A 13161-nucleotide genomic window follows, 5' to 3' on the forward strand; every position below is an offset into this window, starting at 1 on the left:
GCCACGTCCGTTACACGGAGTTCAGTTTTAATCGAATTGATTTTACAAGCTCGTTTCGCGCGACGGACACGCGTGTCGATGCGAATACAGGGATTCAATTAACTAATTCTGTGAACGGCGCGTATCGTTGCCCGATTAAATAATAGAGAAGTAACCGCTTCGGTCGCGACGTTTACTGCATCGGGCAGAAATACCTGGATCCTGTAATCGACGCGATTAAACTTTCAATGGCATTTATATGATAGCCGGCTGAAACTTTCGATGGCGGTTAAAGTTTAACAGCGATTACCGCCGGCATTTATTACCATCCGTGAAACGTTTGGTATTTCTGTCGAGACCATACGACTCTCGCTGTTGCGGCCACTTACGACCCGGTAACTTTACCGGTTGATAGCCGAACGCTTCGACATCATTTTGGATTCTTTGGATTAACTTTGGAGAGGTACTTGGCATTTATCAGATATCGGCTAGTGCTTAATTTAAACTAATTTCCTTCTTTAACCCTTTAACCGCGAATACCGTGCAAATATAGCTTCAGAAGATGGCCGTTTATTTGGTAAGAACGTATATATATACGTCTGGTAATTTTATTCTCTACTATTGAAATGAGTTTCATAAAATGTTTAATTATTTAAATATCATTCTGATGATGTGTTGTCATATTTGTAATGGAAATTTTAAGTACAATTAACCCCTTCACATTTTTTTTTGACAAGACATGTTGTAATTGATTTTTGCGAACAATGAAGTACTCTTTGGAATCCTGTACGAGGACGTTCGAAAAACAAAGAGAAAAAAATGGAGGAAAAGAAAGCTTTCTACCATTCCAACCTGTCTCGATCTCTTTGGATCCCAACATCGTGTGCAATCCCACGAGTACATAAATATCTGCCTAGCATATTGAACGGTCATATTTCATGGGGGGCAAAAAAAGCGAACGTCCCTTGGAAATTCAACGTCTCAATCCGTCTCTGGGATCTCGTCAATATTCCGAGCGGTCAATTAAGGCATGCCTCCCAGATGTCCCTTTCTGATCCTGCACGTACACGTCCATAGAATCGTCCATGGTGGTAGTATTACATACGAAGTGATCTTGCGTCGCGTTCCCTTACAATTCCGCTTGTTCGGCGTTCTCTTCGTCCGTGGGCCAGAAAACTTGGTCCAAAATGGCGGGCGGTTGCGGCAGAAGCTGGTACAAGCTTTGCAACTACCCAGAATATTGTGTTCCAGTTGATAACCGATGTGCCATGATTTAAAAATATTTAGAGAAATTGCTTGAGTTTATTAAAAATTGAAAAACGGAGATTTTAAAAAACAGAGAATTGTAGGATGATATAAAAGATACTAATTCAAATATCGAGTACATTTCCTCATGGATACTCTTCGAAAATCTGTACTATTATAAACATTCTGAAGCGACGGTGTTATTAGTGGACACGCATTGTATCCGGAGGATGATAACCTCGGATTTAACGGGTAACGCGGAAGATCGACGGCGTATAAAGCGCCTATTTAAGGCTAAAACTTAAGGTCCAAGCTAATAGAATGAATGCGTGCTGGTCAAAGGCGTACCGACGCCGTAAAAACCGAGACACAAATTTCGTTAATGTAAAAACAAACGTGACTGAAAGCGGACGAAATCAATCGCTACGCAAAAAGCAACTTCCATCGAGCGTGACTGTGACTGTGACTGTGACCAGTTTTTATGGGCTCTGAAAATGATGTCTTTGTTTACTCTATAGCTGTGCTTGTAAAGGAATCAATAACAAATTGAAAATCGAAATTTCCTTGAACGACGAAACATAATCTTTAACGAGAAATTATATGGCAAGGAATCAGCAATCGGCTACCGTATATCATTCATCATTTCAATTTTTCGACTACGGTCATTTGCGTTAAGGTATTCCTTTTCAACGATTCATCACGCCAGTCACATTCGACGTTTCAATCCCCTCGCAAATACTATTTCCCACGTTCTTATCGAAGACTGATGAATTCTTAGTGTTAATTGACGCATCGTTTCGAAATACGATACACGCTAAAAGCTCGGAATGATAAAGTGCAATGATTAATTCAGCACGAGGCATAATCTTTGGCAGCGAAATATCGTTCGGTAATAACGTCGAACGTATCTTCTGGCTCGGTGGAGCGAATAAAAAATGATTGAAAGAAATCGAGGCTGCTCAGAGGCGACACGGCGTAAGTTACCGTTCCCTAATGGTCGCGAAGGTATCAAGCTCGGCTTATCGTGTTAATGGAAACCTTTATGGAGACCACTTTAGGTGATATCTCTCGAAATTGCGCCGCTCCACGGGATCTTGGGTGGTTATCTGTTCGACGAGCCGCGTCTTTGCGTTCCGGGGTGAGCTCGGCTTGTTTTCAACCGGAGCAATTCAATATTGCTATTCGTATCTTTAATTTCATCTTACTTTTTTAATTACGCAAAGAAAACCTGGTCTGTTTCATTCAAAATCAAACGACGACGTTTCTAAACCCCATAAAACCAACTCTTTCTCTCGAATAACTTTTCTCGACGAAACTTGGAAAGTTTACCGACGACGGCTACGATGGCCGGGCACGGTGATATATCACGAGGAGGATTACGCGTGTGGTCGAGAAAAAGCGAACGCCGGCAACGCAATAACTAGGAAGGGCAATAAAAGTAAACGGGAAAGGTCTTGACAGGCGGGCAGGAATGCTGATGTGGGTCAAGCATCGACATCACCAGCCACGATCAAGGAATCCTGTTGTGTTACAGGCGAGTGCACCTACATGCGCGTTACCGAAAGTAGCCGCGCCGCCGCGTAAACATTTCCTCCTAGCGTGGAGAGCGTGCTCGAACGAGGCGGGATTTAAAGAGTTTCCTTCGGCTCGAGTGGGAAGAACGGTACTTTCCAGGTACTTCGAGTAAAAGGGGTCCCTTCTTGGCTAGGCACGCAACCAGCCACCCACGCGGCCGTTAAGCTGGCGCAACGCTTTGCTTTCTACTTTTCTAGCCAACCTCGATGATGAACGCGATGCTCTCCAACTAGGAAGAACTCTCACAGAGTGAGATCTTCAAGCGAACACCCTGATTTCAATAAAGAGAGAGCTTCAATTTGCAAGGTGTCTACTGATCAAGGTGTAAGAAAGAAAAACATTTCATCAAGTATCGTTCAGATTAGATAAGTCAATTTTTAGATGAGGATAGATCTAGATACAAGAGCGAGAAAAAGGGAAATTACCTATTCTGAACGGTATTTTAGGTAAAATAAACATTTTTTCTTTCCCATACAGAATTAAGATCGAAACGAGATTCTACGGGCTTAAGTCCCTTGTACGTCATAACGAGGGCTCCTCCATCGAGGAGCAGTTAAAATCAAATAACGTTGAATAAAGCATCACATGATTCATGCGTTGATTCCGGAAGTAGAGGCGTTTCACCAATATGAAAATTATAGATCTTCATTACCTTGCGTCTAACGATAAGGTACGCTTCGTATTCCCAGGCTAATATATATTTAATGACGATGAGTTACAGCGTCTGGTGCGCGTTAGTAAAAATTTACACTTTGCTGACTTTCTATTCGCGTGGATGTGAGCGTCGCGTGTAAATTTTTACCAATGTAAAATGCAGCTTAACGCGGACGAAACAACTCACTTTTCCCTTTGACAAACTCGGAGTTGAGGTCCGCTGACACATCGTAGCTACCGGCGATGATCAATAGAAGAAATGTCACGCCGAAGAGGTTGCAGGTCGACAGCGTTCGTGGCCCGTGTCGGTGTTGGAACATGATGAGCTCTCATGCCCTTTACGAACCCATGGACCTTGCCAAGGTGATCTCGACAATGATTCCCGCTTCTTCGTGCTCCCTTTCACTATCACGAGCAAGGAGAAGATCGGAAGAACTTCGGAGACGTATTTCCGCTGCTGCCATAGCTGTCTGTTCACCGGCTTCCTTGCATGATTCCTCTCGTCGCTCTGCTTTGCGTCTGAAATTTGAATAACATATCATTAGAGACATCAGGAAGAATGACTATTTCTATATTGCGAATTGAATTTAATATGTCAGCTGTTGTAGAGGTAATCAATGATTGGCGCTTCTGCGCTAACAATACTAATATTCAAAATTCGATTATTTTATTTTCTAATTTAATTAGATTATTTTAATGCATTGATTAGAATTTTTTCAAATGTTTTTTCAAAATTAAGCAAATTAAATTGTATCAATCATTCTCGTAATTTTCATCGAACTCCTATTCTCATTTTCTCACAGTCGATCTCATCTAAAGACATAGTGTTCCCATGGATTCAGCAGGATTGATTCCCATACACGGTTCGCGTTCCTCGATTTGGAAATAGAGCAACCGATCGCGAAAAAACGTCTATTCGCCTTTTACGCTGGCAATTGTTTTGTCGTCGCCTCGGCCAAAGGCTCGCGTCCTGTTCCTTCCACGCTAAGCAGGGCTTTCGCGGATTGTTTCGAACAGATTGAAAGAAGAAGAAAAAGAAGTAGAAGATTCAGAGGAAGCGAGGAAGTAGGATAAAAGAGGAGAAGACTACAGAGAGACAATGCGGCAAACAGCAGGTGTCTGCTCTTTCCTCCATCCTTTTCTCGCTCCTTTTCCCTCTTCCTTCGTCTTCTTCCTCCAGGCACGATCTCATCCCGAACAGCCTCACGGCTCTTTCTTTGTTCTTTCGCACTCCCCGCAGAGTGGTGAACACGGGTTACCTTATTCGGCCGCGACGGCCAATGATCAGCTTAAACAAATGACGTCGACTAGGGTTTCGTCGAGTTCCTCCCTTCCAAGTAGCAGCCTGATTACCAGCATCTCGTCAGCATCAGCCTCTTCAGGGCCTCGTCTATTAATTACGATCGCTTCGTGCCGACACTAAGCCCCGTCTCGATCACCGGACACTCGATCGTGTCGATCGTGATTGTCGAGCGTTCCTCGCGCTTCGTCTCCATTTATTCACTCGCTCTTCGTTTCTTTCATCAAGACAATCCTACTACCCTTTCCTCTTTGTCTACCTCATTCTGACAGCGGTTTCTTGAACGCGATAGTCGTCGAGGTACCAGGCTGTCTGCCGGTGAGAAAGACGTGGGACGTTTCAGTGAAGACACGTTGCTAGTAACAACGTTACGTTAAGGCTAATGCACATTAGCAAGGGCTACAGTGCATCGCTTTGCAATGCAAACATTTGAAATCATTTTATACGGGACTGATCTGGTTGGGTCACGTTGGAATGGAGTGGGTGGAAGAGGGATACCTCGTTAATCGAAAGTTCACCCTTCTAATCATAAATAATAGAAGGCGGTGCTATGATTGTAACGGAACGAGGTCAGTAATCGAACTCCTGGACGATCGATCAAAACGCGCTCGAGCTCATTAACGATCCCGACAAAACGTGCAATTAGCCGCTAATAATCCGTTCGTCTATTATCTGCACGGTAACCCCGTCAACCGGAACGACTGGAACCAAAACCGGTTCGCTTCTAGCAATTTGTACGGAGGATTTTTGCCAAAAGTGTCTCGTACGAACGCGTACCGAGACTCCTGGCAAATCGTGTCCGTATCTGAGAAAACAGAAAGGACATTCCTGAAGGACCCCGGAGTGCAAAGACCCCGCCACGCGACTAGTTTCATCGACAAACGTATCCGGGTGTTCTTAATCCTTTCGATGTAGCACGCGTTATTACGGTCGTTTCGAAACGCTCTACTATGTTTGCGATAACGAAGGAACTCTGATAAGGCAGTTTCTTATCGAGGCTTAAAAGATTAGGAACATACATTTAAAAGAATAAAATCGATGCATATTGATTTTTAACTTATGTTAGTAAAATAAAAATTAAATTGTCATTTGTCATTCGAGGCAAAATAATTTGTGATCGTTTTGTGACAACGCAATAAATAATACCACGCAATTTTCCAGCACGATACCGCGGTGTTAAGTATCGCTTACACGGAGGTAGCTACAGAGGTATCGTTTCTAATTACACGTTCGTTATTTGTCCAGTGACAGGAGAGAAGGCGGCGCAATGCGCGATTCCGTTCGCCATCGGTCGTTATCGTTGGATGACATCGAAAGAATCGAATCGATAAAATTTTCTCTTTTTTCCCCTTCTCGGTTCGTATCGAACAAAGTGCATTTATCATTGTTACATCGGCCGAATTGACACGTCGATCCTTTTCGCGGTGACTAATCGGTGGGGTGCGCCTGCCGTGCTCTCGTTAACTTGCCTTCGGAGCCTTGATTCGCGCTTGTACCGCGACAGCGAATGGAAACGCACGTGGCCGTGTATCACGATATCACGAGCCTTTCTCTTGTAATTATTCGAGAGAGAAAAGGGCTTTGATATATTGCTCCGAATTTTGACGTTTGCTTGTTCGCTGAGAAACTGTTCGTTTAAAGAAGAGGTGAAATTAGTTGATGATAAAAAGAACAGAGAAAATAGGAAGTGACATTTACCTTTTATCAAAAGGGACTTCTCTATCAAAATATTTAGCTGCTTCGTTTGTTCGTCAAGTTTGAAAGAGTAATAAACAGCGTCTTCTTAAATTAATATTTAAATGATAAAAAATTATTAAAGACTTTGCCAGTCTCATATGGCACGAAGAGAAGCCATATGACACATCAGACTTGTGAACATCACGTAAGTCGTTTGCGAACTGCTATCGTTCGTACGACTGTTTTATAATTGTCAACGAGGAGAGATTACGAGGCGTGGTTCTCAGACTTGCCAAAATAAAGATATTAGTCGGAAGATAAGCCGTTCAGGCAGTGCGATGTTACTCTTACGTTGTACTAGTCGTGGTTTGCGACCAAGCATCTGCAGATTACACTGTTCGGTACAGCTAAAGCAATCTTATAGCAAATATGACAGCAAATTGTACTTAAAAATATATATTCGAATTAACAAGAGATACTAAATTTTTTAGTGAATCTCCTCAAATAAATACAAGTTATCGCATAGTCGTCCTTGTCACTGCTATCGATAACAAATGATAAGACGGAAATACAAGGACAACCTCGTAATCAACCCCGACGAAAGGGGAAGAAGGAAGGAAGTCGTGTACTCCGCGGATAAAAAGGCTGGAATTTTCTTCGACTGAACCGCGCCATGGAAGAAAGAATCCCTCGAGAAGCTTCGTCGGATGCGGAGTGCCATGGATGCCGGAGCGGAGTTCACAAAATGACAACGAAAGAGAAAGAATAAAAAAAAAAAACACCATGAAAACAGAAAAGAAAAGGAGAAGAAGAATCGAGGCAGACCAGGGTCCGGCATACGGGGACGTCGGTTGTATTTATCGACGCAAGTCGTCCACCTATGTTCTCCAGCTTGCTCCTCACCTCTCTTCTTTCGTTCCACGGCTCGTCCTCGTTCCTCTTTCTTCCTCCTCGCGAGAGGTAGTTCGGTCGAGAGAGCATAAAAGCGGCGTCTTTTGAGGGGGAAACTGTGGCAAATAATAAAAAAAGAAAAAGGAAGGGCCAGGGAACACGGCGAGCAACCGTGTTAACTGCGCTGCTTATGCATTCATATCCTTGTTTCGCGACAACCTGCTGATTGTTTCCACAAAACGCGACAACCCTCTTGTAGCCGTGTCCAGGCCGGTTTTTCGGTGGCATGGCCCGAACAGCGGACACGCTAGGTGCCGCTCCAGACGCGACGAATGCAGCACCAGCAAAAAGGATCAATTTGTATGCGGGTGAACGCTCCGACACTCGCTTTCTCTACCCGTTCTCTGACACTGTCCTCGAGACCGTGTAACGTCTGTACGACAATGGCCACGGGTGCTGCCTCCTGAACAAGAACCACCGAGGGGGGAATTGCCGAGGGTGCCCCATAGGAACACGGAACCAACGAGGAAGCGCGAATCTTCACCACTCGCCTCTTACCCTTTCCCCTGAAACGTTTTAACGATGCGCATTAAGGAGTATAATGCTTTTAAGTAGTATAAGTAAAGCATAAGGGTGACACTAGTATTTTTTTTAACTACAGACTTCCACGCTTTGTAATATATTTTTACTCTTTTACTCTTCGGATTAAGAGCTGAGATTCTTACAGATATCATATGATATAAGATCGTCAAGCGTACAGGAATTGCTTCGCGAGTCATAGCAATAAATGAGCGTAAAGTACGAGCTAGCGATTAGCATAAATTAACGTTGTTTACCCGTACGTAATAATTCTTCGTAACGTATCGCGAGCGTGATTTATCGTAACGAAGGATCGCGGGAGATACGCGTGTCCCGGGGCAGAGCCGAGAGGGGAATAAAGAGAGAAGATAGAAGACTGCCGGATGAAATATGCTGGCGACTTCTGCAGCGTTAGAATATCCCAACGATGCATACGTGCCAGAGTTAACGGTACGTTGCATTCCCCTCTGCATCGCATCAGCCCTTTCGCCCATCGGCCATTCCTCGATGCATGGCCCACAGTGCTCGTGTTATCGGTTCTTGTAGGTAAGTCTGATTACATAGCGCGATAACAAGCTTGCCAGAAGGCTGATTGGTCTATGGTGTTCAAAGATACTTAATTCGTTCAGAATAATAGACTCCTGGGCAACAAGAATATTATATCCAGTTTCGCTTATTATTCGGTCCCCGGAAGAACGGGTACCCGAAATTTTCGACCGAAAATTCCTGACACGAATTTTAAGCTACCCGTACACCCTTAGCCAATACCAATATAAGGGTTAATTGTTTCAGACGACTATTGTACTTTTGTCAGAGGGCCGAGTGTTTACGAATGGTCCGCCATAATGGCAGTTCATACGTAAAGATAGTAATCGGCTATTATAGCGAGCTTTCGTAATATAAGGAGGTGGTCGAAACGCGACACCGGGACCCCACCCAGGTGTGCGACGAAATGGATTGCGCCGCTCGAAGGGAGTCGAATCGATCGTCAATCAAGCCAGGCTCAGCGATAATTGACCGAAGAAGAGGGTCGCCATGGGCCGAAAGAAGGATCGAAAAAAATTAAGGAGACGCGAATAACAGACGGCGACGAAGATGATGACGAAAAATAAAGATCGACCGGGGGAAAAAGGGGAAGAAGAAGACGAAGAAGGAGCTACGAGTGAGGAGGAAAAAGAGGAAGAATAAAACGGGGAGTAACGGTAAAGGAGAACGTGAGCGCGATTTCGATGCTTTCGGAGCAACGAGGATACGTCAAAGGTATCCGGAGGACCCCCCGATCCAAGATACCTTCCAAGGTACCGTCCACCTTTCCTCTGGCTCGCTTACTGGCCCATCCTTCCTTCTCTCTTTCTCATATACTCTTCTGTTGGTATCTGGTCAAGAACGAGCTTTGATTTAGAACACGCCATGATTGCCGGCGTCGGCCTCTGTTGTGCCGCAAAAACGGCCACTGCTTAACCAACCGAGAGCGAACCGCCGCGCGCCGCGCCGGTCCCAGCGCCGGTTCACTTTCCCACTGGGCCGTATATGGCACAACATTTTATCTTCTACGGCCCTCGTAGCGAGGGATTGCATGATCGGACGCCGTAAAACCGAACCTCGACCATATCTTCAACCCCTCTCACTTTCTTATTCTGCGATCCATTCGATCAGCCTCCTGCTATTTCCATTCGCTCAACTAGCTAAAGGCCACAACGCTGGGCCATCGGCGTCTCCCTTCAGAAATGGCAGCTTATAAAAACGAAAATGTAACGTTAAGGAAATGCAATAAATTCACGCTTTACATTCTAAATCGCAACCAGTTTCTAAATGACAACGTTATGCAAATTTTCTGACATTGTTAGTTATCATGGGTCATTTGCGATTGAGATGGAAAACAGGAATTGTCAGCAGGGGAATGCGTTTCGTGTCTGCGAGAAGGTCCGGTTCGAACGGTTCGCGGTTTGCTAATAACGTTCGTGACTCCGTGACGGTTTTCTACGTTCCAGCTACCAGGAGATAGAAGGTAGACGAGATAAGAAGTGGCTGGAAAGAAAGTGAAGAAAGGGTAGGGAAGGAGAGGTTGGAAATCCATGGATCGCCGCTCACGATCCCGTCGTTTGTCTCGCGGCTAAGGCAGACGTTTCAGCCCGTGCACCACGATGGAATTTCAAGGCACGAAGCGAGTTCCCCTCGCGGCTCGACCTCTGCACCTCGTGCAGCTCCAGATCGTGACTTCGCCCGCTCACGGAGAACGATCCCGTGGCCCTTCTTCGTGTTCCACGTATCTGCCACCGCGAATCTTCTCGGAGAACCGGTCAATCCCGCTCACGAAGGCTTTCGGATTTCTTGGAACTGTGGCGTTCACGAAAACTACCTTCATCTAGTTGCAATCCTCTTTTTATTATATCATTAACTCGTATCATTAGTGTTTATACGCTTGAGATGAGCAGAAAAGCACGAGGCATGTATGAAATGTTGAGAAAAGGAGGAAAGTTTTAAATTTACAAAAAGAAATTAATATATTATTTCAAAGATACGCAAGTGCACGGATGATTTCGATCATTAACAAAATTTTACACGTATGAATTTCTAAAATTAAAACTTCTATTTTTGAATTTTTCTCCTCGAATACTATTAGAATACATTTATGCTCTCCAAAGTAAAGTTCAGTCGAATTTAGTCCGAGTAAATCAACAATATGAAGTTTAATTTCAGCTGAAGATCAGTCATCCAGGTTGCAACATCAGAACGTAAGATGTACCGTGAAGAATCACGATGGCACATCAGAGCGAGGAGCAGTAATTAGTCAAATGAGCAAACGTCTTGACCACCTGCAGTGAAGCAGGACCCGAAATTATTGGCCGACTGGCAGAGTAGCATGCGGTAAAGCCGCGTAATGATAGTAATTATTATTATTTCGTCGCACGTGAGTAGCCAGACAAACCGCTCCCTTTTCGGGAAGGATTTTTATGAAGACATGCTAATTGTTGCCGCTTCGCGCGGACAACGTTGTCCACTTTGTAATTTCTCATGGCCGTCAATTTCGTTGTTGCCAGTTATTAAATCCTTGCCCCGGGCTCCTTCGCGTCGTAAAATGTGTTAATCTAATTTATACGTTCAATTGTGAACGAATAAAGAACGCGGGGTCGTTGAAGAAGAATTAACGTCAACGAGTGTAACTTTTAATTCTGAATAATTCCAGTATCGTGACAAATCGATTTTTCGATGACAAGTGTTATCGAATGGTACAATTTAACCTTTCCGAGCGATACAAATGCAGTGGTCTTATCAGTGTGAAATGCAAACACCTACAAAAATGTAAATATTTGATATTTTCACCATGTACGAAGATTATCAGCACACTGTGATCGATGTAACGAAATTCACGACTGTCGAATCAGTAAATACGGTAAAATCGAAGATAATAATATAGTTGTTTAATTTTTATGTACGAGCGTTATGTACGAGCGTGTCAAAGGGTTAATCTAGCTTCACGAAATGTTTATTGCTCTTTCAGATATTTTCATGAAGCAATTTTTCATCATAACCCTTTCGATTTTGAGTTTCATGAAATTCTCCAGGGCAAAGCGTGTTCTGAGGTCAAGGACAAATTATTGGTAGCTTTATTATACCACCAACCACCCCACGAATGCCACTTTGATTCGTTGGAAGATTGATCAAAGTGCATTTCGAAGGTAAGCCTGCGTACCATGGGACTAATCAATGCTTTCAGCTCTTTTCTCCTGCATCCTACGTCGCTCATTTCCGAGTGGATCGCAAATTGTTGGTTACGTTACAGAGAGAATCGAAAACATACGCTTCAAGATGGAAGAAGGATCTTTTCAGCAACGAAACAACCGAGTCAGGAAATCAAATGTTTACGTGGTTCGTCGGAACGAAAAAGAAAGCATTCTCCCTCCGGGAGGTTTGGTGAAAATTTAACGCGGAGTATCGTATAAGGCGACTGTGAATTTCTGCGTAAATATATGAATCAGTTGACTTAGCGATAACTTTCAGACACAAAATATGGAAACCTGAAACGTCTACTTTAGTGATAATTTCATGTTTGGTACGCAAAATCTTGATAACTCGTATTTGGTGTAGCTACCGCTTCTAGAATGATTTCATAACATAAAGTTGTTGCAAAATAGACCTTATTTTATATCAATTTAAAGCTTAAAGTTTGATGAAAGTAATTAGTTACATGCACCTTTCATTACAGTTCTCAATACAAAATGGCAGGTTGTCAAAAAATCGTCTTACTGCTCATTACACGGTAATTGATAATAACCAGCCATTTTGTATTAAGGACATTAATGAACAGTGCATGTATATAATAATTATCAACAAATTTTAAGCTTCGAATTGATATAGAATAAGTGCTATTTTATAATACTTTTGGATCATAAAATTGTATCAGACTTTGGATATTATAAAATTAACAATCAAATTCTTTTCGTTTGGCAACCATTTCATATCTGTTTAAAATCGCTTCTATTGTTTCATTTCAAATCGATTTTAAATCGATTTCGACACTGATCGAGGAGGCCAGGACAGCCACGAAAACGGAAAGAAAGGGAAAGATCGCGAAGATAAAGCGAACGTCGAGATTCGTTGCATTGTGCCGCGTCGAAGATGCCGGCGTGACTTTAACGCCGGCAGCGATCCTCGAGATCCTTATCCTGGCGATCTACCTGCGCCATCCTGGCTTCGTTCGGCTGAAAGTGCTGCCGGTGCCATTTTTCGAGGCTTACTTACGGCGTGCAATGGTACAAAGAAGCTACCAGCAACCGGGATTCTCGATCTTTGCGAGTATCTTGAAAAATAAACCTGATTCCATGCTGAGATTCGAAATTTTACCATCTGAATCGAATCGACCAAGGATATTGTTCATTTTTTACCGTTTTCGGTCTAGAACATAAATTTTTCAAGATACTTAAAATTATTATAATTTGACCATTTTAACTTGTAAATCGATAATGAAATTCTTTCTGTGCACTTTGATCGATAATATTTGAAGTTTACATTTTTTTTAAATACCCTTCCTCAGTATCGTTAAATCAGTTTTTAAATATTTTAAACACAGCATATAATAAAACGATCGATACAAAAGTTTGAAGCGATTCGAGTTCTAAATTCGTTTGTTTCATCAAATGTTCAGCATAACCAAATCGACATTACAACATGATACATCATACCCGATAGGAGATCTTATCGAAAGTCTTCAATACTCTCCTTTGGTTCGTTCTCAAAATTACACGAGTAGAAATCGGTTT

The 13161-nt window shown here is 43.1% G+C and overlaps 1 protein-coding gene across 3 annotated transcripts in view; it reads right to left on the reverse strand.

Moving 5' to 3' along the window:
* Positions 1 to 13161, reverse strand: part of Egfr (epidermal growth factor receptor) — a 130404-nt gene that overhangs the window by 19836 nt on the left and 97407 nt on the right. For 2 of the 3 annotated variants that reach the window (XM_034339992.2, XM_034339993.2), the window contains one exon: positions 3641 to 3972. The exons of the other annotated variant lie outside the window; for it this stretch is intronic. In XM_034339992.2, the coding sequence (XP_034195883.1) occupies positions 3641 to 3773 (133 nt within the window). In that variant the 5' untranslated portion in view covers positions 3774 to 3972. The remainder of the gene's footprint in view (positions 1 to 3640; positions 3973 to 13161) is intronic. 3 annotated transcript variants of the gene reach the window in all.

The sequence above is a fragment of the Osmia lignaria genome, chromosome 10 (genome assembly GCF_051020975.1).
Source record: "Osmia lignaria lignaria isolate PbOS001 chromosome 10, iyOsmLign1, whole genome shotgun sequence".
In the NCBI taxonomy this organism is placed as follows: domain Eukaryota; kingdom Metazoa; phylum Arthropoda; class Insecta; order Hymenoptera; family Megachilidae; genus Osmia; species Osmia lignaria.